The sequence below is a fragment of the Erythrolamprus reginae genome, chromosome 3 (genome assembly GCF_031021105.1).
Source record: "Erythrolamprus reginae isolate rEryReg1 chromosome 3, rEryReg1.hap1, whole genome shotgun sequence".
Taxonomy (NCBI): domain Eukaryota; kingdom Metazoa; phylum Chordata; class Lepidosauria; order Squamata; family Dipsadidae; genus Erythrolamprus; species Erythrolamprus reginae.
Window position 1 is genome coordinate 230,886,556 of NC_091952.1, and position 27,255 is coordinate 230,913,810.

The 27,255-nt window shown below is 40.5% G+C and overlaps 1 protein-coding gene across 17 annotated transcripts in view; it reads left to right on the forward strand.

Moving 5' to 3' along the window:
* RIMS2 (regulating synaptic membrane exocytosis 2) overlaps window positions 1-27,255 on the forward strand; it is a 361,362-nt gene that overhangs the window by 70,015 nt on the left and 264,092 nt on the right. For all 17 annotated transcript variants that reach the window (XM_070748179.1, XM_070748182.1, XM_070748173.1 and 14 more), the window contains one exon: window positions 5,101-5,338. In XM_070748179.1, coding sequence (XP_070604280.1) covers window positions 5,101-5,338 — 238 coding nt within the window. The remainder of the gene's footprint in view (window positions 1-5,100; window positions 5,339-27,255) is intronic.

Here is a 27,255-nt window from a genome sequence, read left to right on the forward strand (position 1 = left end):
GATGCCGCCCACCGAGGAGATCCCTTCGCCTGGAGGCGGAGGCAGCCTCAGAGGCTGCAACTATTCAGCGCCAAGAAAGACCGGCCCTTGAGCCCGCCACCGCCGCCTCCGTTCGGGCGAAGGGGTCTCTGCAGTGGGCGGTGGCGGCGGCAGCTTCAAGAGACCAACAGCCGGTCCTCGTTGAGCTGAGCTTCCTTTGGCTTCCTCCGAGGCGGCAGGTGAGCTTTGCAACTTTGCCTCGAAGGAAGCCAAAGGAAGCTCAGCTTGGAGGCGGGCCTGAAGCCACCACCGCCGCCTACTTCTCTCCGCGCTTTGGCCGCACCGGGGCCAAGTAAGCCGAGGTTAGGCCTGTCGCCCCCGGCTCCAAGCGCGGGGCCTGGGCGGCGGGCAAGCATCGAGAAGGCCTCGCCGTCGCCTGGCCGGGGAAAAGCTCCCCTCCCCGCGATCCGGCCGTTAACAAGTTAGTGCGCGGGGGTCCTGATGGCTTGTTTACTGTCCCCTCCAGACGCTCTTGCAGGGCTTCCAGGCTCCCCGTGGGGCAGTGAAGAAGCAAAATAGCAGCACTCTCCCGCTGTCTCTGCCCCTCTCTTTCTTGCTTTATTTCTCTCTCTCACTCCCTTTCTATCTCTCCCTCTTTCTCTCTCTCTCCCTCTCCACAGCAGACCCCCCCCCAACGCAAAAGTGCCCAAACGCGCGCAAACCTCTCCGGTGCAAAGCAAAAAAGCGGCACTGGAGGGACCAAGACGGTCTGCAGCTGAGTGTCTGGAGGAGGAGGAGGCGGAAAGCCAGGGGGCGGGGAGGAAAGCAATTGGCCAATTTCTTTCTCGCCTTTAGGGAGAGGAACTGTTGCTGCTCTGCCATAGGGTGCTTTCCTCCCCGCCCCCTTGCTTTCCTCCTCTTCCTTGCCGCCGCCAGACGCTCATCAGCAGAGTGGAGGGGAGATTCGGGAACTTAGTATATAGATTGTAAAATCTCGTAGGCTGCTGCGGGCCGGGCAAATGGCCTCAGCGGGCCGCATCCGGCCCGCGGGCCGTAGTTTGGGGACCGCTGACCTATTCCTTGGGAGAGTTGACTTGCTCACTAAGTGCAATCTCCTAATTTTGACCGGTAGGCAAATATTTATACAAATGAGAATCTGTGTAAGATATTGTATATATTGGGCGTTTCCATAAAACTCTGGTGAATAGTGCAGCCATAGCCTTGGTCATAGCTAGGAATAAATATATGGCAGAGACTTGGATTGCAGTGGTGCAGTCTGTGATTGTGAATCACACAGAGATTCCTGATACACTAAAGAGTTCCAGGAGTTGAAATGATGGAAGAGAATTTAGAGTGCAACTGGCAAAAGAGGAAAACATATTGGGCACAGGTAAGTGTACCCAATATGTGTATTTTTAATCTTTTTTGCCTTTAATATTTTCTTAGATATTTATTATTGTTTCTATGACAAACCAGGTTTTGTGGTACATAAAATGGGTGGTCATGTATTTTTCAGATAGGTGGGCATCTATCCATGCTTCCTTCCTTCCTTCCATCCATCCATCCATCCAATCATCCATCCATCCATTTATAATTACTTACATGTCTACACATAATACTAACGAGCTCTGTAAAAATTTCAATTCAGCGCTATTTGGGGAGTTTCCAAATTTCTTTCAGATAATTTCTTCTTTTCACCAACCAGATCTGTAGCATATGCTCAATATGAGTGAAATATAAAGGTAAAGGTTCTCACACATATGTGCTAGTCATTCCCGACTCTAGGGGGTGCCTCTCATCTCTGTTTTTAAGCTGAAGAGTCAGCACTGTCTGATGATGATTATGTGGGCATGTGGCCAGCATGACTAAATGCCAAAGGCGCACGGAACGTTGTTACATTCCCACCAAGGTGGTCCCTATTTTTATACTTGTATTTTTACATGCTTTCAAACTGCTAGGTTGGCAGAAGCTGGGGTAAGTAACGGGAGCTAGGGGGTAAGTAACTGGGGTAAATAACTTTTATGCGGCACTAGGAATTCAAACAGCCAAACTGCCAATCTTTCTGATTGACGAGCTCAGCATCTTAGACACTGAGCCACCATGTCCCACAGAGAGTGAAAAGTAGATCCTATATTTGATAACCCACAATTTTCAATATACTGTATGTATAATACATAAAATCATCTAATCTACTTCTGGAATACAGTCACTCCCAATATTTATAAATAGTCCCATACTTTTCTGTTTTTCAGATGAAGAAATATGGTTGAAATGTTATGGAAAAGAGATACAAAGTATAGGAGAACTGTTAGATATTTGCCTGGGTGACCTACCCAGACAGGGTAAAAGTCAAAAGTTCAGATTTGTTTGTTGCATGTTGATTGGTTGCCTTCTTTTGGTGCTTAAAATGTATCTTTGTAAAACTGCCCTGTTGCTGGGCTAGATTGTATAAATAGGAGAACTGTCATTGTATACAGCTCTCAATACTCCATTGCTTCTTGACTGAATTGACTTCCTTGTCCTGTTAGCGAAATAAACCTTGCTTGATTCAACCTTGCTTTGACAGTTATTACATTGGCGACGAGGAAACCAACCCTTCGTGTGCTATCATGGCTACTCCATCGGTAGTCCAGCCACCTGAATTCTTTGACCCAGAAAAAATGACCTGGACAGCCAGGAGACATCTCCCTCCCTCTTTCTCTCTCTGTTTTATTTTATTTGTCATAGCATAGTAGTTTATATAAACATAACATAGAAAGCAGTGATAAAAGAAGACAGTAGGACAGTAGGACAGGGATGGTAGGCACAGTGGTACACTTATGCACGCTCCTTACAGACCCCTTAGAAAAGGGCACAGTTCAACTGTAGACAATCTAAGGTTGAAGATTTTGGGGTTTGGGGAAGAAACAACAGAGTAAGGGAGTGAATTCCAGGCATTGATCACTCTATTGCTGAAGTCGTATTTTCCGCAGTCTAGTTTGGAACGGTTTAAATTTAGTTTGAATCTATTACATGCTTGTGTGTTGTGGCGGTTGAAGGTGAAGTAGTCATTAACAGGAAGGACATTTTGGTATATGATTTTGTGGAACTATGGTTAGGTCAGTTTGGAGGTGACATAGTTTTAAATTGTCTAATTTCAGTATTTCAAGTCTGAGGGAGTAAGGTATTTTGTTGCGGGAGATGATATGAATTGAAAATGCAGGGGCCAAGTCAGATGAAGGGTGAAAGGTTATGGTGGCAGTGAAGTGCTGAACCTGGAAGCTAAACAGAATCAGGCTTGCTTAATTACTTGCATTGGAGACTAGCAGGAAATTATGGGGGTCTAGGTCACACTGGGTCACAGCGGTAGGCAAAGTTGGCTCTTCTATAACATGTGGACCTCAAGTCCCAGAATTACTGAGCTAGCATGATTGGCTCAGGAATTCTGGGAGTTGAAGTCCACATGTCACAGAAGAGCCAACTTTGCCTACCCCCACACTGGGAAATTGAAAAATAACTCAGAAAGCAATGATGCATTTTTCCCTATTGTTGCCAAGAAAACTTGTCTATGTCTATGTAATCACAGGAGTTAAGCATTGCCTTCACAAAAGCTTTATTAATGTTAGGATTGTTGAGAAGATTTGCACCATATTTTTTTTAATCAGTAAGTGAATGTCATGTACTCATGATGTTCTTCGGAAAATTTTCTAGTTTGGAGGTCACCAAACTAATTCATTTTTTCCATATGCATACCCTCATAATCTATTTTTTGTTCTATGTAAACTAGCTTTACATAATAGGGGTAATAGATGAGAATAGTGTGCATTTATTGCTTTAATTTATTGCTGTATATCTCCATCCCATGTCAGTTCACTGAAGTGATGGAAGTGATGTGCTGGTGTCTTGAAGCTGTTAGGGTCTGGATGGGAGTTAACAGGTTAAAACTCAACCCTGACAAGACTGAGTGGCTGTGGGTCTTTCCTCCTAAAGGCAATACCATCTGCCCATCTTTGGTGCTGGGAGGGGAAGAAATCCCCCCCCCCAGATAGGGCTCGCAACTTTGGTGTCCTCCTAGATCCACAACTGAGGCTACAGCAACATCTCTCAGCTGTAGCTAGGGGGGCTTTTGCACAAATCCATCTTGTCTACCAATTGTGGCCCTACCTTGTCCAGGAGGCGCTCCACACAGCCACTCACGCCCTCATCACCTCCCGTCTTGACTATTGCAATGCACTCTACATGGGCCGACCCTTGAAGAGCATTCGTAGACTTCAGCTGGTGCAGAATGCAGCAGCGCGTGCAGTAACAGGTGTACCAAGGTACACCCGTATTACTCCAACTTTACACACGCTGCATTGGTTGCCAGTTGTATCCGAACACAGTTCAAGTTGTTGGTTATCACCTTTAAAGCTCTAAATGGCTCAGAGCCAGACTATTTACGGGACCGCCTACTCCCTCATACCTTGCTGCGACCAGTAAGGCCCACAGAGTCAGCCTTCTCCAGGTCCCATCCGCCAAACAATGTTGGTTAGTGGAACCTCGGGGAAGAGCCTTCTCTGTGGCCGCTCTGACCCTTTGGAACCAACTACCCCCTGACATCCCTACTATCTCCACCCTACCGGTCTTCAGGAAAGCTGTTAAGACCTGGCTTTTCCAGCAGGCCTGAAATTAGGTTGATTGCAAGTATGTATGTTTTTTTAAATGTTATTATTGGGGTTTTTTTTGGATTGTTGACTTTTATTATTAGATTTTAACTGATTTTATTGTTGTATTTATTCCTATTGTTAGCTGCTCAGAGTCTGTTTGGAGTGAGCGGCATATAAATAAATAAATAAGTAATATTTTAGTCATTACTTTCAAGGAAGGAACTACTACGTGGAGAAGAACACCAGGCTCTGTTAATTCATCACATGAAAACAACAACCAATATTATATTTGTATATGTATGCCACCCCGAGTCTTCGGAGAGGGGCGGCATACAAATCTAATAAATTATTATTAATTATTATTATTATTATATTTATTAGGATAATGCATCATAACTTAAAAAAATCCCTCAGTATAATTTTTTACATTTTTAAAAAACTCTTACATAAATATAAATATTTAGCAACAATTCTTTCTTTCTTTTTTTTGGTGCAGGAAACTACACCAACAGTTTGAAATGTATAAAGAACAGGTGAAGAAAATGGGTGAAGAATCGCAGCAGCAACAGCAGCAGCAGCAGCAGCAGCAGCAGCAGCAACAGAAGGGCGATGCTCCAACCTGTGGCATTTGTCACAAAACGAAATTTGCTGATGGCTGTGGCCATAACTGTTCATATTGCCAAACTAAATTTTGTGCACGTTGTGGAGGACGTGTATCTTTACGTTCAAACAAGGTATGTACACGTTATATACATTTTTATAATCTGATGTTGATTGTTTCATTTGTCCACCACTTTTTTTTTTTTAAATCTAAGACCCACACTTTAATTGGCGTACTTGGGATTGCATTAGATACTGTAGTGGGTGGGCCCCAGACAATATTTGATTTCACTCAATGATAATTAAAATTAAATACAGTGGTACCTCGGTTCTCGAATGCCTTGGTTGTCGTACATTTCGGATACCGAACAAAATTTTCAGCAAAAATTTCCTTCGGTATCTGAACAAAAATTCGGATACCGAACAGCCACAGAAAATTTTGTTAATTATCTGAAATGTTACCGCCGGGGGTGGCTGCAATCCCGCAGCTTCGGGGGGCTCCTTTTCTCAATGCTTCGTCTTGTTACCTGTAGGCAGCTGCACCAACTTTCTCCTTCCTGGCAATGGCGGCGGCTTCCCTTCGAGGAGCAACAGCGCTGGGAACGTCACATGATGAAGGGAAGCCGCCGGAGCCATCTCAGCAGTTGCTGCTGCTCCAGCAGCTTCCCTTCATTATGTGACATTCCCGGCGCTGTTGCTACTCGAAGGGAAGCTGCCGCCGTTGCCGCCGCTGGGAAGGAGAAAGTTGGTGGCAGCTGCCTACAGGTAACAAGACAAAGCACTGAGGAAAGGAGCCCCCCGAAGCTGCTGGGATTGCAGCCGCCCCCACCCTTCCTGCAGTTTGGAGCGCATAGACTATAGAGCTCAGATTTTTTATCCCATAGGAAATAAAGAAAATAGATTTAATTGGTTCCCAGCGAGTCAACAGGGGCTGGGAACCAATTAAATCTATTTCCATTATTTCCTATGGGATAAATTAATTCGGTACTCGACCAAATCGGTTCTCGACCACACTTCTGGAACGAATTGTGGTCGAGAACTGAGGTACCACTGTATATTTATTACTAAGCAACCTGTGACCCTTGGTTCCTCATTTCAGAGATAATTCCTCACCAAAATCCTCCGTGCCTGGGCAGAGCTGCTAATAGACTGCCTTCACTGGAAAAGTTCTTAAAAATGTAGGGATGTTAAAAATGTTCAGAGAGGCATTTGCTTTAAAAATAGCCCGCGTTGAACTGTATAGAATTGTCAAACATCAAGAATTGACCCCAGGAGATATTTTATGATATATTATGTGATAAAATGCTTCATGGTAAGCTTTAAGAACATAAAAGATTTTATAAAATTGGCCAAATTCCATGGGACTCATGGATCCCAAACTTTAGACATATTCAAAGCATTTTGCCTTTATGATGCACTATTCCATCCAGTTAAATGTTACAAACACGAAGAGTTGTAGTAGTATCTATTTAGTAGCTTGAATGAGGCCATTTAGGCACTGACTCCAATTCCTGAATGGATTAAGACAGTGCTTTTCAATTATTTTCTGTTACGTCCCCCCCAGGAAGAAGTAAACATTTTGTGCAGTCCCCAACTCTCCACCAGGAGAATTCTTTGCAATATTTGGCCCATTTTTGCTGAAAAACCTCAAGCGGCTTATCTGCGTGATTGGGGTGTAATGTATTTATTTATTTATTTGAATATTTTTATTATTTTCAAAGCAAAAGGCATAGCATGAAACATAAAATAAACAAAACATGACACATAACATAAAAAGGAGCTACATTTGCTCCGCTCAGTACTGAAATCTTCTTAATACGAAAAGGAAAGATTAATTATAGTTTAGATCAAATCAGAAAAGTAAACATTTCTATATAATATCTTTATATAATCTATTCTATCTCATAAATTTAACTATTGAACTCTTTACTTCAACATCTTTAAGCATTCCTTTTATTCCACCAACAATGAACCTTTTGCCAAGGTTTATAAAATTCGGTTTCTACTTGATTATTCAACCGCCTCGTCATCATATCTAATTCTGCGCATTCCATAATCTTACTAAGAACCTCATTGTCCTTGGGGATTTCCGTTGCTTTCCATTTTTGTGCATAAACAATAATGTGTAATGCGTTTGCCCAGGTTCGCTTGGTGCACCAGTTGCGGCCCTATCTGGACCGGGACTCACTGCTCACAGTCACTCATGCCCTCATCACCTCGAGGTTCGACTACTGTAATGCTCTCTACATGGGGCTACCTTTGAAAAGTGTTCGGAAACTTCAGATCGTGCAGAATGCAGCTGCGAGAGCAATCATGGTCTTCTCAAGGCATGCCCATGTTACTCCAACACTCCGCAGTCTGCATTGGTTGCTGATCAGTTTCCGGTCACAATTCAAAGTGTTGATTATGACCTATAAAGCCCTTCATGGCACCGGACCAGAATATCTCCGGGACCGCCTCCTGCCGCACGAATCCCAGCGACCGGTTAGGTCCCACAGAGTGGGCCTTCTCCGGGTCCCGTCGACTAAACAATGCCATTTGGCGGGACCCAGGAGAAGAGCCTTCTCTGTGGTGGCCCCGACCCTCTGGAACCAGCTCCCCCCAGATATCAGAGTTTCCCCCACCCTCCTTGCCTTTCGCAAGCTCCTTAAAACCCACCTCTGTTGTCAGGCATGGGGGAATTGAAAAATTTTTCTCCCTTCCCCCTAGGCTTATAGAATTTATAAATGGTATGTTTGTTGGTATGATTGGTCTCTTAAATTGGGGTTTTTTAGATTACTTTTTAATATTAGATTTGTTACATTGTTTTTTATTGTTGTTAGCCGCCCCGAGTCTTCGGAGAGGGGTGGCATACAAATCTAAATAAAACTAAACTAAACTAAACTAAACTAGACACAGTAGACATACCGGTCTTTCCTCGTCTCCCACCTTGATCACAGTGATGCCAAGCGCTACATATGCTTCATCATATTTCCACGTCTTAGCCTTCAGGAGACTAATGTTTGTCTCATTATCTCCGTCTCTCTCCTTCTTTCTTTTCATCCATGTTAAATATTTTTCCATGGTGTCTCTTAAGGGTTTTTTATCTGCACTTCACATCTCCTGCTCTGTGCTGTGTGCTATTGTTTGATGCAAACAAACCTACTCCTTGTAGCAAAAAAAAGAGAAAGAAACCATGTTCCCTGGGCTTATGTGCCCCCCTGGCATCGATCTGTGCCCCTCCAGGGGACCCGCCCCACTATTTGAGAAGCACTGGATTAAGATGAGTTTTTAAATCCCTGTGTTCAGCTTTAGTTTCCCCTTTTTATTAACGTTCAACATTATGTGGTTACTTTCACCTAACATTCTTCAGTTTCCTTGGATAGTAAATAAAATGTACAATATTTATTTTCAAATCAAGGATAGCTGATTCTCTTGTATCTTCCTCCAAACTCCAAGAGAGAAAAGATTATAATTACTTCTCAGACATGTGCTTAATTCTCTCCATCTGTCACCTTCTGTCAAGGTGTTGACTTGAAGGCTTAAATATTCCCTTCCATATTGTTTCAGCAATTTTTAAAAATATTGACTTATATATTTATTTGCAAGTTTTGACTAAATGTGCAGGCAGTTATTAATTACTTTGTATCACATAAACAACAGCTTTTAATTTTTTATTTGTTCCTGCTAGTCTATGATTCTAAACTCTCGGAGTCCAGAAATATCCGTGAGATATTTCCTTTACTTAAACAGAGAAACAGAAGGAGCCCGGCTGGGCAGAAAATCAATGTGTGTGTGGGAGAACTTTCCAACTTCATGTCAACTTTCTCATGTGCTTTCCTTGTGGGAAGTTGACAGTGAGCATTGGAAACCCCCTTCCCTTCCCTTCCCTTCCCTTCCCTTCCCTTCCCTTCCCTTCCCTTCCCTTCCCTTCCCTCTTCCCTTCCCTTTCCCCTCCCCTCCCCTTCCCTTAAGTGGCTGTCGCTGTGTGGGGGAGGGAACAAGAGAGTGCACAAAAGGCCAGTGCAGCACAAGTGTACATGAACATGAGGAAGTGCACCTTTCTCCATTTATTTTTCTCCGGCAAGTTTTGTACATAAAAATACTTTGATAGTAGGACTATGGCAAAGATCATCAACAATTATATCCATTCGTTCCATGATCTCCAGCAACCTGTTGAAAGCTATCAAGAAACATTGAAAATATTCATAGCACACCATAGTTCTGAACAGCAGCAGTGTAGCGTCACTGAAATGGTAAAAAAATATCCACAGTTTTCATTTTCTCAAGAGTAATTGTCCCAGCCTTCTGTATATTAGCTCACTTAAAATCCTTTTTTTAACAGAGTTTTTCCCTATGATGCACTGTTTCACCCAGCTGAATATTATAAAGTATTGAACTTTACAAGAATTTTAGGAGTATTTAGATGTGTGAATTGCAATATATAGCAGTAAACTAAACTACTGAATTGACATATACAGTTGTCACCCCTCCACCTCCATCCCCCCACATATGATGGTTTCTATACCTATCAACATTCTTACTTTCATCATTGGGATATACTATATTTTTCGGTGTATAAGATGCACTTCCCTCCTCAAGTGTGTGGAAATGTCTGTGCGTCTTATACAGTGAATTTATTTTATTTATTTATTCGATTTGTATGCCGCCCCTCTCTGGAGAGTCTGCTAATAGACTGCCTTAACTGGAAGGTTGCCAAAAGCCCCGCCCACCCACCAGCTCCCAATCTTTGGCCTCTGCCTCCCAGCAATTTGCCTCCTTACAGCAAACAGCCCGATCAGCTTCAGCACAGCCTGATTTAGCACGAACAGCTGAATGGTGATTTGATCTGCCTCCAGGAATACTGGCCATCAGCTGTTCCAGGCTGTGGGGATTTCTGCCACCCATTGCTGCCGTCACTGGTCATTGCTGCTGCCACCTATCGCTGCCTCTGCATGCCCCATTTTTGGCCTCTGCGTGCCCCATATTCAGCCTCCGTATACCCCCATTTTTGGCCTGTCCCAGGCAGCAGCTGAAAATGGGGTGCGTGGAAGCAAAATATCAAGCACGCGGAGACGGTAATAGATGGGAGCGGCAATGGGTGGCAAGGGTGGCAAGGATGGCAATGGTGGCGATGGGCGGTGGCAATCCCCGCAGCCTGGAACAGCTGACGGCCGTATTCCGAGAAAGCCGCTTACATCTATAAAAAGCAGTTGCAAATAATTAAGAAAAATAGTTAAGAGATATACATATGCTTTATTTCTTTTTGACTGACGGATCCATAACATACAAAAATGGTAGCTATTTTACAAGATATTCTCCATTATATTAGTTTTTCCTTGTAATAATTAAGAGATCACCTACCTCATATTATGTTTTGTTAATTTGGGTCACAGAAAGTATGTTTGCGTGATGCACCAAGGCCTGGCTGGGACTACCTTATCCATGGATCAGGTGACTGTTTTGCAAATTGAGAGGTTATAAATTAGCCTGTCACAGATTAACCCTCTGTCCTAGATTTGGACACAATGGTTAAAAATAGGTTGAACTAACCTTTTAAAACTCATTTTGGCAAAAGCAGGGGTTTTATTTTATTATTTATTATTATTATTTATTCGATTTGTATGCCGCCCCTCTCCGAAGACTCGGGGCGGCTCACAACATGTAACAACAAATCATATTTATTAGACCTATTCCTTTTTTCATTCATGAGCTCAACATCACAGTTAAGATGTTCTGTGAATTCCTATCCTATGAATTCTAATAGTGTATAAACTTTGGAGCCAGGGCAATGAGAAAATAAATAGCAAAAAAAAATACACAGACCAGCTCTGAAGGCTGAATATTAAAATTATATTAGTTTGTTAAGGGCAATGACTCTGAGATGACACTTATCTGATTGATACACATGCAAAGTGAATGCACTAACTTACTCTAACATTCAGCATTCTATTTGGACTGGGAGTCACTGCTCACAGTCACTCATGCCCTCATCACCTCGAGGCTCGACTACTGTAACGCTCTCTACATGGGGCTACCTTTGAAAAGTGTTCGGAAATTTCAGATCATGCAGAATGCAGCTGCAAGAGCAGTCATGGGCTTCCCCAAATATGCCCATGTTACACCAACACTCCGCAATCTGCATTGGTTGCTGATCAGTTTCCGGTCACAATTCAAAGTGTTGGTTATGACCTATAAAGCCCTTCATGGCACCGGACCAGATTATCTCAGGGACTGCCTTCTGCTGCACGAATCCCAGCGACCAGTTAAGTCCCACAGAGTGGGCCTTCTCCGGGTCCCGTCAACTAAACAATGTCATTTGGCGGGACCAAGGGGAAGAGCCTTCTCTGTGGCGGCCCCAACCCTTTGGAACTAACTCCCCTCAGGGATTAGAATTCCCCCCACCCTCCTTGCCTTTCATAAACTTCGTAAAACCCACCTCTGCCGTCAGGCATGGGAGAATTGAGATATTCTTTCCCCCTAGGCCTTTGCAATTTACGCATGGTATGTCTGTATGTATGTTTGGTTTTTATAATAAGGTTTTCTTTAGTTATTTTAGTATTGGATTGGATTGTTACATGCTGTTTTTATCATTGTTGTTAGCCACCCCGAGTCTACAGAGAGGGATGGCATACAAATCCAATAAATGAATAAATAAATTCCTTTATAATTTACAAATTTTATAACCTATCTGAGGCATAGATTAAAGCCTTTTCAGTTCTACAGCCAGAATAGGGTCTGAGTGTTGAGTTGTATTTGCCACCTGGCCAGGCGTTCTGAAACAATATCAAATGTTGTTAGGTTTCTGTCATATGCCTTTATAAAAGTTAGCTAAGCCATCCGTTTGTTTTAACCACAGGTGTGTAATAGCACACCTAAGAGTCTTTTGAGTACAGTTAGGCTTCTTGCCACAGTAGCAGGCTATTAACATTTAATAAGATAGATTTGGCTTCAGCTGCTGGAAAGCCGTCTGTGGAATAGATAGACAGATTGCAAGATAGATAACGAAGACATGGCTAGTAAGAGAGTCAAGTTGAATATATCTAGCCTTTGCCTGGGCTTTGTGATTAGAATTTTGTCTAGACAATTCCTATAGAATAGCTACTTTAAATCTGGCAATTAATTATAAGTCTTTGCTTGCAAATGGATAGCCTCCTTTTCTTTTTCCTTTGAAACAGTAATTAATAGTTAGAGCAGCCTTTTATTGACCTCATGCATTTAAGAGAAAACTACCTATGAAGAATAGGTTTAAAAAAGAAGCAACTTAGGCTCCAATTCATTAAATCTGTAACGTGACATTTCTATTTTTTAAAAATAAAATCCTGTAAAATGGCAATTGCTTTAATTATCAAAAAATGCCTTCAGTCATGATCAACAGGATCAAAGGGAAAAAAAAGGAATTCAGGTAGTTATCAATTTCTTAATTTGTGTGGACTGATTTTTGAGAGTGAATGTTATGATTTAGCCGGTTTTAATATTAGTAAAATAATTTGCTCACTAAACTTGTTTGAAAAATTCTCTGAATTTATAAAGCAATAATTTTTGGCATATATAACAATTTATAGCAGCTGCAATGTATTTATATGTAATAAATTCCATGCACAAATGAAATTTATTAAATGGGTATATTTCCTAAGTACAGTTACTATAAATATCTTTACATTTTTTATGATGTACATATTTGAAACTTAATTATAAAATACATATTTGGAGAGTTTTTTGTTGGTTTTAATCAGAAAATGCTAAGTATCTATTTTAACTATTAGTAGAATAAATTGTAGTTTTATGCTGTAAAGCTAGTTCTGTGCAGGAAAAAGCAAAAATAAATTAACTTTTGCTCTGTTTGGGATGGTGAACATTATTTGACATAATTGTTTAAGACCTAGCAAAACAATTTAAAAAAAGTTTTTTATTGATTGATATGTGCTGTCATTTTTTTACTTCTAATAACAACATAGATTTTTTCCCCATGAACTCAAGTGTTTAGGTAACAATTTAACTGGTTAAGTAGTTTTAAATAATCATTTTTTTTTTGCTATTTGCTGTTTTAAAGATTAACCATATTAATTCAAAAATGTAATATTAAATGAACAGCAGCACGTTATCAAAACAGGATGGTAAACTAACATATAGTTTCAGATTAGTATTGAATATGTACTTGCTGAAGACTTTGATGCATTTTAATTGCACTGCTAATTCTATTAAATTCTGTTAATTTCTTTCTACTAACTTGTTGACTTCTGCTACCATCAATCTGTTCAGGATATTTGCATATTTTAATTAACTTAAAACAGTTTTATTAACAAAATGAATAGCATACTCAAGATAGTGAAGAGGAGAATAAATAGCTACTGCCAGGATTAAATCACTTTTCAGATGTTTTAATATACAACTTTTTAAGTCCTGTCCTTTCGCTGTATTCTCTGGGACTGATATAGTTCCAAATACTGTATGGCATCTGGCTAGGGAATAATAATATGAAAATAAAGTAATCCATGAATAAACCTGGATACTTACAAAGATGTATGACTGAAAAGTAATTCACACCGTTCATGAGCACATAGAGGTGTTTTCTGTGGTGGAGTATTTTAAGAGAAGATAAATATTCAAATCTGAGGGCCATTCTGATTATAGCATATTCTTTTACACGTGCCTAGGTCTTTGAAGATAGTACTTCTGTTTTTAGCATTTTTGATGTTCCAAGTGTGAATCAGCACCGAAACACTTCTAAATTCTTTATGAACCAAAAAGAGTAATTAGCGTGGCATGATTTTTTCTCCATTTTCAACGTGAAGCAGTTTTCTTAACATAGTAGCTTTTTGAGTCATAAAACTAGAGAGCCAGGAACAAGTTCCTCCATTTTTTAAAATGTAAGAGTTGCTGAATAAGGAAAATAGGTTTGGATTTATTTATTTTTTCAATTTTTATGCCGCCCTTCTCCTTAAACTCAGGGCGGCTTACAACGGGTTAGCAATAGCACTTCTTAATAGAGCCAGCATATTTCCCCCACAATCTGGGTCCTTATTTTACCCACCTTGGAAGGATGGAAGGCTGAGTCAACCTTGAGCCGGTGATGAGATTTGAACCACTGACCTACAGATCTACAGTCAGCTTCAGTGGCCTGCAGTACAGCACTCTACCTGCTGTGCCATCCTGGCTCATATTTGATTATTTAAATTGGAACCAACTAGCCCCCGATGTCTGTACTGGTCCCACCCTACTGGCCTTCTGCAAGGTCACGAAGACCTGGCTTTGCCGGCGGGCCTGGGGGCCATGAATTGTCCATCTTTCATGGCCAAATTTTATTTTATGAATGGTGTGCATGCATAAGATTTGACTGGTTTTTTATATAAATGGGTCTTATCATGGAGTTATTTTTAGAGATGATATTTGACTTCTTTTTATTGCTTGTATCCTTTGTATTATATTATATTATGTTGTAAACTGCCCTGAGTCCTTCGGGATTGGGCGGCATAGGAGTCGAATAAATAATAATAATAATAATAATAATAATAATAATAATATTTCCCATGAAGATTTTTTTTTTACTACTAACAATGTCATAGATCAGAGGTGTTAAACTTGCAGACTGCAGGCTGGATATGTCACACATTGGGCATCTCTGCTCCCGGTTTAGGGAGAAAACATTGCGATACGTGACAGCAAACATGTCGAAGTCAGTTTGACATCCCTGCCCTAGATAGATTTTTCTCTGTGATGATCAATCCCTAACTATTCTTTCAAGTCTCCCAATGGTATGCTCATCCCACCTTGCTGATATTTTATTTATTTTATTTTATTTATCTTTTTGTTTGTTTTGTCAAGTATGTATTGGTGATATACAAAGATATAATAATATTTATATACATGACACTAGTAAAAGAGAAACATTAGGACAGGGGATGGAAGGCACTCTGGTGAACTTATGCACACCCCTTACTGACCTCTTAAGAATTGGGAGAGGTCAACAGTGGATAGTCTAAGGGTAAAACTTTGGGGGTTAGGTGATGATACTACAGAGTCTGGTAGTGAGTTCCATGCATCAACTATTATTTATTTATTTATTTATTTATTTTATTTTATTTATTGGATTTGTATGCCGCCCCTCTCCGTAGACTCGGGGCGGCTAACAACAGTGATAAAAACAGCATGTGACAATCCAATATTAAAACAGCTAAAAACCCTTGTTATAAAACCAATCATACATACAGACATACCATGCATAAATTGTAGAAGCCTGGGGGGAAAGAATATCTCAGTTCCCCCATGCCTGACGGGTTTTAAGGAGCTTATGAAATGCAAGGAGGGTGGGGGCTATTCTAATCTCTGGGGGGAGTTGGTTCCAGAGGGTCGGGGCCACCACAGAGAAGGCTCTTCCCCTGGGTCCCGTCAAACGACATTGTTTAGTTGACGGAACCCGGAGAAGGCCCATTCTGTGGGACCTAACTGGTCGCTGGGATTCGTGCGGCAGAAGGCAGTCCCGGAGATAACTACTTGGTTATTAAAGTTGTATTTCCTGCAGTCGAGTTTAGTCAGTCTTCTCTTACCTTCCCCTAGCATCAGAGACTTTTCCAGAGAGTTGGATCTTCACATAATGTAGGGTAATTAAGCCAAGTCATGTGTGCCATGAGTGAGACCTCTGGGTTGCTTGTTCAATGATTCACTGGTTTGTTTTCTTGGCTGTTCACAGTATTGTCGGGAATCTTCTCCAACATCCAAGATCAAAGTATTAATAACTTCTTCTATCTTGCTTCATTTCAAGTTCATATCATGGAAACTGATCAGCTTTTTTAGCTTAACTTGGAGCTTGTACATAAGTAGAATAGAATAACGGAGTTGGAAGGGACCTTGGAGGTCTTCTAACCCAACCCCTTGCTCAGGCAGGAAACCCTGAAAATAGTATACATTTCAGACAAATGGTTGTCTAATCTCTTCTTAAAAACTTGCAGTGTTGGAGAATTCACAACTTCAGGAGGTAGGTTGTTCTACTGCAGTGGTTCCCAAAGAGAGTGGTACCTCCCTTGGGGGGCAGTGGGATGCCTTGGGGGTGTTAAGAGGCAAGGGCGGTGGCAGGGGGGGCAATAAGAGTATCCAATTAAATAAAACCATCTTGCAAAACTGTTGGGTCTTTTGGAGCACTATTGCTTCTTATGGAACATTTATTTATTTATTTTATTTATTTATTTGATTTGTATGCCACCCCTCTCCGAAGACTCAGGGCGGCTAACAACAATATAAAAAGACAATGTAAACAAATCTAATATTAAAAATAATCTAAAAAACCCCAATTTAAAGAACCACTGATACATACAAGCATACCATGTATAAATTCTATAAGCCTAGGGGGAAGAGAAATTTCAATTCCCCCATGCCTGACGACAGAGGTGGGTTTTAAGGAGCTTGTGAAAGGCAAGGAGGATGGGGGCAACTCTGATATCTGGGGGGAGCTGGTTCCAGAGGGTCGGGCCCACCACAGAGAAGGCTCTTCTCCTGGGTCCTGCCAAATGACATTGCTTAGTCAACGGGACCCGGAGAAGGCCAACTCTGTGGGACCTAACCGGTTGCTGGGATTCGTGCAGCAGAAGGCGGTCCCGGAGATATTCTGCTCCGGTGCCATGAAGGGCTTTATAGGTAATAACCAACACTTTGAATTGTGACCGGAAATTGATCGGCAACCAATGCAGACTGCGGAGTGTTGGTGTAACATGGGCATACCTTGGGAAGCCCATGATTGCTCTCGCAGCTGCATTCTGCACGATCTGAAGTTTCTGAACACTTTTCAAAGGTAGCCCCATGTAGAGAGCATTACAGTAGTCGAAACTCGAGGTGATGAGGGCATGAGTGACTGTGAGCAGTGAGTCCCGGTCCAAATAGGGCCGCAACTGGTGTACCAGATGAACCTGGGCAAACGCCCCCCTCGCCACAGCTGAAAGATGTTTCTCTAATGTGAACATTGCTGAAAGATTGCTCTCTCCAAGATTAGATTGGTACCAATCCTGTTGGACTTTCAGAATACCATTAACTCATGTTTGTCTTCATAAACATGGAAATAAGAGTGGGAGTTTATGATGTGCTATTTTTTTTTTTAAAGCATGACGTTTAAAACTCAATATAACAGTGATTTAATTCCGAAGTAATTATCACAAGAGTTGTCCCTATGCATACTTTGTTCTGGCTATTGAAGATTTGTGCTTAATTCATTTGAATGTATCACTGGTTATAATTACTAAACTCATAATGCCATCCATCCATTTTGGGAAGTGATAAGATTATTATATTTTAATCCAGGAAGGGAATTGATCACACTCAATTCCCTTGCTGGATTAAATATAATAAATATAATAGAGTAAATTTATGCTTGTGATGAATTCCATAGCTAGTCCAGTTATACATTAGCAGAGATAATTTCCTAATCAATGTAGCTAGAGTTCTTTTGACAAGTAGAATTTCAACAACTGACACCAAACCACATAGACACATTTTTGGACAATTTCATATGACCACTTGTATATTCAATTATTGTCCATCTTGCTTTGTTTCACCTAAAAATAAAGCATGGTCAAGACTGTAATGGGATCTGCACCTGAAGAATGATGGGGAGAATATTGGCAAGAGCACGTGGTTTCCTAAAAAGGACTCAGAACATTCTAGAGAAAAGCCCAAAATAAGAAACTGTGTATTCCTGAACTGTTTAGGGGTGAAAGCAAGAGGTAGCCACACTCATCAATGTGATGAAAGTGACCATCCAGAACTTATCAATAGCTTTTTGGGTAACTACAGTATATGCTAACAAAGAATGGGTTCATTTGTCTATTGTAGCACAAATAGAATCTATAATTTTATGGGTTGCCTCAGTTACCTTGCAGTTCTCATTGGTGTCCTATAAAATTAATGTTTTTTAATAGATTAACAGGGCATTCGTTGATTATAAAGCAAAGAATAAATGCATCAAAAGATAAAAAAGTAGTTTATAGCTCCATCATCCTGTGAAAGACTGATTCTTTTTCTAGTATTCCTCATAGATCCAGATACTGATTTTGAAGCTGTTTTAATTAAAATCCCTACAATTAATTCCCAATGAAATTGGACTAGAGAGAATTCTATACCTCAGGCCATATAAGCAGAATCACATTATCATATTTGTAAGGAATCATGAAGGTAGTCCCAATTTTGTTTTTAATGTAGAACCTGCAAGATGTATGAAACCTTGCTTTGCTAGATAGTAGATAACCTCTGTTTAAGTACTTCTGAAAAAAAGAAAGTACTGTCTCCTGAGTTTTGTCTTCTAACAAACTGATCATATAATTAATCTTTCAGAATGTAGTACATACTCCACCTTCCCTTGAGCTCTCAGAGCAGAGACACAGATGTTACATTACATCATGTCCCCTTACACAAAATTTTATATAACTTTCACCCCCCCCCCCCGGGAGATTGAGAAAAATTTCTTTACTTTTATATAGTCTACATCTGTGTGATATTTTCAGTTAAAATGATATCTAGCAGGTAGTATTATAATAATAATAATAATAATTATTTATTGCATTTAATTCAGTTTTGTGGTTCAAGATCTAGTTCTAGCCTGGCTCTGTGGAGCAACGCAAGTTAAGTTGATTCTTTTTGGCAGGATTCTTAATTCTCTTTGTTCTAGGGTAAAAATATCTTCTTTCATCCATTTTTACTATTCTACGCATTCTTCGATAGATGTACAGTACTATCAATATCCTTGAAATATGAAGCTTAGGAAGAAGTAGAATGTTATTGATCATTGAAGTAACTAAAAGTCATTAAATAGCTGTATAAAATTAAAAGCACTGAATCTATATTTTGGTAGTTAAAATTAATGCCACTGGTCCCTGATTATATTTTATAACAAACACTGTTCCTGCTGAATATCTTTCTAAAAATAACAGTTGATAAGCAGGAGAATAAGAAGCAGTTCAGGTCAAATGGCATTCTTCAGTCAACAATATTTTATAGGCAAGGAACAGATTTATAATCTCAAATAAGTGCAACTCTGCAGATTACTATTGCTTATGTACAAATAATATATATTTTTACTTATTTATTTGACTGAAAGCTTTCATTCAGCAACCTTTCAAGGTTATGACGATGCTGAAAGAGGGAGACATAAAATTTTGAATTGCACTTAAAAGCATACTGGCAAGGCAATTCGCATGCAAATCTATAACATGCACCCATGGTATGTTCATAGCTGCCTGATTTTCTGTCCATTCACCATCAGCATCTTCTAAATGATCTTCAAGGGTAGTTCCTCATAGAGCACGTTGAGCAATCCAGTCAGGAGGTGAGTGACCTTGAGCGGAACCTTCAGTTAAAAAAAATGCTCACTTGGCATATAAGAATAACTCAACCCGGATAAGACGGAGTGGCTGTGGGTTTTGCCTCCCAAGGACAATTGCCTCCCAAGGACAATTCCATTTGTCTGTCCATCACCCTGGGGGGGGGGAATTATTGACCCCCTCAGAGAGGGTCCGCAACTTGGGCGTCCTCCTCGATCCACAGCTCACATTAGAGAACCATCTTTCAGCTGTGGTGAGGGGGGCGTTTGTCCAGGTTCGCCTGGTGCACCAGTTGCAACCCTATTTGGACTGGGACTCACTGCTCACAGTCACTCATGCCCTCATCACCTCGAGGTTCGACTACTGTAACGCTCTCTACATGGGGCTACCTTTGAAAAGTGTTTGGAAACTTCAGATCGTGCAGAATGCAGCTGCGAGAGCAATCATGGGCTTTCCCAAATATGCCCATGTTACACCAACACTCCGCAGTCTGCATTGGTTGCCGATCAATTTCCGGTCACAATTCAAAGTGTTGGTTATGACCTATAAAGCCCTTCATGGCATCGGACCAGAATATCTCCGAGACCGCCTTCTGCTGCACGAATCCCAGCGACCGGTTAGGTCCCACAGAGTCGGCCTTCTCCGGGTCCCGTCAACTAAACAATGTTGGTTGGCGGGCCCCAGGGGAAGAGACTTCTCTATGGTGGCCCCGACTCTCTGGAACCAGCTCTCCCCAGAGATTAGAACTGCCCTTACCCTCCTGGCCTTTCGTAAACTCCTCAAGACCCACCTTTGTCGTCAGGCATGGGGAAATTGAGATGTCTCCCCCGGGCCTATATAATTTATGTATGGTATGTTTGTTGGTATGTTTGCTTAAAAATGGGTTTTTTAAACTATTTTAAATTTTAAATTGTATATTATTAGATTTGTTATGAATTGTTTTATTGTGTTGTGAGCCGCCCCGAGTCCACAGAAAGGGGCAGCATACAAATATAATAAATAAATAAAATAAATTGTCAATTTTTTGGCCATATCTGCTACTTGTTCCTTGAACCAAAGCTAAAACGGAAAGGTTAGAAACAAGAGAAAAATTATTCAACATGGTCAGATCCGATAACTCGAGTAGGCAGCCACCTTTTTTTTTTAGAGCCAGTGGAACTAGGAGAAATGAACTCCAAACAAATCAAATAAAAATGAATAAACTACTACCTCTTTCAGAGAAAAGTTCACCATTGTCAGAACCTTGTTGCATGACATTTCTTCCAAAGCTAGTTAGGAGGACCAAGAGTTCAATGTACAGATAGCTGAGTTTATGGTTCCTAGTACCTTGCCTCTTCAGGATAATTTTCTGTTCACTTTCTTCTTATGGTACAGAAAAGTTGCTGAGGTTTTAGAAAAAGTGCAGAGAAGAACAACAAAAATGGTAAGGGGCCTGGAGCCTAAATCTTACTATGAATAGCTAATGGAACTAGGTATGCTTAGGCTAAAAGAGAGAAGGCTTAGGAGAGGCACGACAGCTGCTTTCCAATACTTAAGCTACTGTCACTGGGAAGAGGGGGGTCAATTCTAAAACACATGAAAATGAGTTACAGGAATTGGGTATGTCTAGTCTAGCGAAAAGAAGGACTAGGGATGACATGATAGCAGTGTTCCAATATTTGATGATTGCCACAAAGAAGAGGGCGGTCAGGCATCAGGCTAGAAACTGGGAGACCATGAGTTTGAGTTCTGCCTTAGGCTTGAAGCCTGCTGGGTGACCTTGGGCCAGGCGCTTGCTTTCAGCCCTAGATAGGTGGCAATGGCAAAGCACTATTGAAAAACTTCGTCATGAAAACTGCAAGGACTTGTCCAGGCATTGTCCAGAGTTGGATATAGTTGAATGGGGGGATGGGGGGGAGATGATTCTGATAATATTAGTAAGGTTCTTTATAACATTCAGTGACAAAGATAAGCCAAAAGGAGGGGAAAACTTTTCACAAAAATATACTGTATCTTTATATCTAGTTGGAAAATAGGGTAAAATTGATTAAAAATAACTGAGTTCAGAAAGTTATTTTTATGTTTGTAATTCTATTATTTATGAATTGTTATGCAAAATTATGCAGTTAGTACAGAACAGCAAAGGTCTGCCGTCTTTGGCGCTACCGGTGTGCCCTCCGCGCCCATCGCAGGCGCACGTACTCCCGTTGGCACAAGATTTTGCTTCTGTGCATGTGCAGCAAGTGAAATCTTGTGTGAAGACGCTTGTGCGAGCGAGATTTCGGCAATTTTCGCTGATATTTTTGCTTTTGCGTATGTGCAGAAGCAAAAAATTGGCAAAATCTTGCTTGCACAAGTGTCTTTGCACAAGATTTCACTTGCTGCACATGCACAGAAGCGAAATCTCACACGGGGGCATGCGTGCATCCATCAGGGGAGCACAGCTGTGCATGCATCCTGAAAATCGCTACCGGAATCTAGCATCTTATTGATGTAGCAGGCCATCACTGGTACAGAAGTGAACATTTTGGCACTTTTGATTTTCTTTAAACGTTTATACTCTCAATTAGCACTAACCTTATATATGGTGTACTTGTATATGCTATAAAAATAAATAAGACTTTTAATATAAAATAAATGAAGCTAAAATAAAGTAATAATACCTCCCCAGATAAAAGCCTCCTCTTTACAGCCGACCAGAATCCGCTTTCTTGTAACTTAAGACTATATTTGTGTTGTGGTTACCTCTGGCTCAGCTCCTGCCCCAAGGAATGTGCAGGTGGATGTGGGGGAAACATCCACATGCCGCAGGCCTGTTTTGCTCCCGATGGAATCTGCTGACGAAGCCTCCTCTGACCAAGGAAGCGTGACTGACAGAGAAGAGGGGAGTTTGGAAGACAGCCCAGGAGGAGATCAATCATCTGTATCATCCCTAGATTCTGAACAAGAATTAATGACACATCCACGCATGCGTAGAGTGATGCATAGGAGACAACAGCTGAAGGATTATTACAAGAGAAAATGAGGATACCTGTGGTTGGGTGGGGCTGCTGTAATTAGTGCTACAGATAAAAGTGCAGCTTGGTGTTTTAGTCTCATGGCAGTTTATCTGATTCATTGTTTTGTCAAGATCGTGGTTTTTGTGCTGTTCAAGATTGTGTGTGGACTCTCTGGACTTTAGAATTGGACTCAATTTCCCAGTTATTGGATGGGCAACTGGACTACATTTAACCTGTGCCGTGTGTGTACCAGAAAATCCCTTTGACATTTAAAAAGGGAGCTGTTTCTGTTTTTCTGTTTATAAAAACCTTTGGGTTTTCCTTTTATTGTGTGGTGTGTGTCTTGCTGGACTAATTACCCTGTAATTATGGACGGTTGAAACACGCCGGCAGAACATATTTGTATCCAATACTCTGTAGTCTTCTTCCATATGACAACTTTTCACAGATAGAAGCCGGCTGTTGTATTGTTTCCTTCAGCTGTCTTTTCCCAAAATTAAATCTACTTCAAAGGATGTTGTTTAGTAAAGTCCTTTTACAATAAAGTTACTTTGAAGAATAGTCATGTAGGTAGTTCTCAACATTTAGTCCCAATTGGGACCAAAAATCTGATTTTAAGTCATTATAATTGTAGGTCAAATCACTCATGTGACCAGATGTTAATTTTATGGCTTTTTTCATGGCAGTCGTTAAGTGAAGCCATTCACTCGATTGAGCATTTTTTTGCTGGAAATTTGCAAAAAAATACCACAAACCAGAAAAAAACCACCCCTAAAATCTCAGCCATGCAGCCACAAAATGCCACACTGGGTTGCAAAGCTGAACTACCCAAAATTCAGTAATTTGGTGCGTGTGGTGTGATAATTTACAACATCTAGAAGTGATTTACAGATCATGAATTAACTACTTTGTGGCCGTTGTAACTTTGAAAGGTTAAAAATAACTGGTCGTAAGTTGGGGACTCTTGTTGTGACCTGATCAACAAATAACAATTTTTCAAGTATATTTTCCTCAAGAGAATTTTCAAAAGGGGGTGGAATTTTAGATTGAGCTTTAGGTTACTGTTTCTACAGTATAAAAAGCAGATTTCACACATTTTATTTTTGGCAAGGAATTAAAGTGGCTGGTATTAAAAAGAGATCTACAGTTAAATATATTACTAGATAATACCAGCTTATACAATGTTTATTTCCAAGTAAGCATGCAGAGCATAGTTTTTTAAAATTGTAGATTATTTCAGAGTGCAGCAATACCACTATTAAACACAAGATGGTGTCTCATCCTTTGCTATGAATATAAGTTACTATAAGGAAAAAAAAAAGACCTGTAAAAATTAAGATCGAGAGCCAATTTGTTGTGTTCAGGCTCAGACCAGAAAGCAGTTGGTGGAGATTTCAGTTTTGCTATAGGCACAAAGCCAGCTGGGTAACTTTGGGCCAGTCACTTTCTCTCAACCCAAGGAAGGAGGCAATTATAAACCACTTGCCCAGAAAACTGCAAGGACTTGTCCTGGTAGTCTGTCTATAAGAATCAGAAACGATTGAATAGACCAAAAAAGGTTGCTATTTTTCAAAATAATCCAACTTCCACTTTTTAAAATTAAGACATGTACAATATTTTATTTGAATGCTAATTATAATATAATTAAATTCTATGTGCTATATATACACTGCTCAAAAAAATAAAGGGAACACTCAAAGAACACATCCTAGATCTGTATGAATGAAATATTCCTATTGAATACTTGGTTATGTACAAAGTTGAATGTGCACAACAGCATGTGAAATTGATTGTCAATCAGCGTTGCTTCCTAAGTGGACAGTTTTATTTCACAGACGTTTGATTTACTTGGAGTTATATTCTGTTGTTTAAGTATTCCCTTTATTTTTTTTGAGCAGTATGTGTATATGTATGTATGTAGGCATGGGGGAATAATTATCTCTTTCCCCCACTACCACCTTTTTTTCCTGACTGTAATACATGAGAATGGTATGATTGTGCAGTAATGATTGTTTTTAATGCCCATGCCTACATACATACATGGGTTTTAATTTTCATTTTAATTTATATTGGATTTGTACTCTGTATATTGTATTATTGTTGTGGTGAGGAGCCCCGAGTCTTCAGAGAGGGGCGGCATAAAAATCTAATAAATAATAATCATAATAATGATGTCACACTTTACAATCATGTCACTTAGTGAAGGAAATTCAATTGTCATTGTTAACCAAGGACTACCTACATAGTTTCCAATCCAACAGAATTTTGGAAAGAAATTGTATAAAGGGGGCTTGGAACTTTCTCTGCCTGTCTGTTTACAAAATAATGTTTTGGGAATTGTAGAGGAGCAAGCTTGATGTTAGAAATGGCAGAAGAAAGACCTAATTCAAAAATATTTTGATATGAGAAACTGCTGAACAATGGCTTGGAATGTTGTTGACTGTTTCATTCTAAGTTCCTTTACATCCTAATTCTCCTGGTGATTTGATGCAGAGTGGTATCCTGTGTTTCTCTGTGCATAGATACGCACAAATATACAGAGGCACAACATTGTTATAAAGAGAAAAATACAGATGACTGTATGATCATTACTGAGAAAGAGTTGGGAAAAAATTCAGAAATTATGGTCTTCATACTTTCCCTACCTTGTTTATTTTAAAGTGGTTGTCAGGGACTCCAATACCAAGCAGAACAATGTCATTGTAGAACAATTAAAATTATTTTCAGAAGTTGTGTCTGTCTGTCTGTCTGTCTGTCCTCCCGCACGCCCGGACGCCCGCACGCCCACCCGTCCATCCATCCATCCATCCATCCATCCATCCATCCACCCACCCATCTGGAAAATGGATGTGCAATTTATATACGTAAAGAATAGAACAGCTGAAAGAGTTGTTCGTTTATTTTCTTTTTCTTTTTTTCTTTTTTTGCTATTTTTTTTTGGTAAATAGTTCCTGTCAAGCAGTAATAACTGATTTTGGTCCTACAACTTTACTCTCAGCTGAAATTGATGCTGATCTGCAGAGAATGAAGCCTGAGGCTATTTTTCTTTTCCTGATGAGAGAGCTCTTGGCCTTCATTCCCACTTTATCTACCCGCTGCTTCTATTGCGTATGATCCACCCCAAAGGATTATTCAGAGGCCTTGGCATGTTACGGTTTATGAGGGATGCTTGGTTTAGCAATTAAAGGAACCTGTTCTCCAATATCCTCTTTCCTTTTCTATCTGAAGTGTTTTTTAAAATTAAACTTTTCAAAAATTTTTGATGCCCCTGAACATTTTAGATAGACTATTTTCCCCCCCAGGAAATATTCAAAATGCTTCCCATCATCATAAGGTCCTGGGTGTAATTATTATTCTAGTACAGAAATGAGATGAAGCAATTGATGGAAGGCCGATCACGAAGGACGTCTTCGTGACGTCAAAGCTCCGCCCATGGAATTCTCTATTGGGATTCCCCACCTCTGTTTCAGCCTCCAGATCGGCTGAAAACACCGCTGCCGATCGCAAAAACGGCACTCTGCCGGGTGCTGCTGCCCGGCTGTAATCTTCTGAAACAGTCGGGCGCTTCTTGGCGGCCTCCGGAACCCGAACCTGAACTTTTGCCGAACTTCCGGGTTCGGCATTCGGGAGAATGCCGAGAAGCCCCCCAGCTGTTTCAGAAGGTGACAGGCGGGCGGCGGCGCTTCTTGGCGGCCTCCCGAACCCGAACCTGAACTTTTGCCGAACTTCCGGGTTCGGCATTCGGGAGAATGCCGAGAAGCCCCCCAGCTGTTTCAGAAGGTGACAGGCGGGTGGCGGCGCTTCTTGGCGGCCTCCCGAACCCGAACCTGAAAAGTTCGGCAAAAGTTCAGGTTCGGGTTCGGGTTTGGGAGAACGCCGAGAAGCCCCCCGGCTGTTTCAAAAGGTGACAGCTGGGCGGCAGTGCCCGGTGGAGCGCCATTTTGCAATCTGCGGTGGGTTTGTAAGTCGAAAAAAGTTCGTAAGAAGAGGCAAAAAATTTCCGAACCCCGGGTTCTTATCTCAAAATGTTCGTATCACGAGGGGTTCGTATCACGAGGTACCATTGTATTTCGCTGAAAGTTACCTACAATTCCACTCTTTAAAAAAACATATTACAGACATCAAAACAGGAAAACTATAATTCTAGAAGGATTATTTTAGTCTGAACCCATTGGAAATATATGTAAAGTAGAAGAGCTGATATTATAAAATCAGGTGTGTTGGCCTAGCAAGAATACTGACTTTCATATTGAAGAAGCTAAGCAGTCTTGCTGAAAATGGAAATACTAAATTGAATGTATTCTGAATTTGGTTGTGATTTTGTTAGTTTTTAAAATGATAAAAGAGCATATCGTTGACTAAACATACATATTTCTCTAATGTCAAATTACAGTGGCACAGTAATATAATTTAAACTCCTTGAGAAGTTGAGGACCAGAGATTAAATATAATAATTGGTTGTTAAGGTCTGAACCAACAAACATAAACAATTCTATTATTTCTGATTGCTACCAACATTTTAGTAGCAGAACATTGTGGTTTTTAATTTTTCTATTATTATTTTAATTTGGGAGAAAATATACAGTACTATATCAATAAACAATGGCACAGTTATGGGCACTTATATGGTCTTCTGTAAAAATAGCCTATTGATAATATGTTTCAGAATTCAGGGTCGGGGTTTGGGCATTTAATATAGCAGTCTCTTGCATAAAATAATGCTGTTATTAATAAAATATTATTAACATTTCAGGATTTTATATCTATAATCCAGGATAATATATCTGTTCA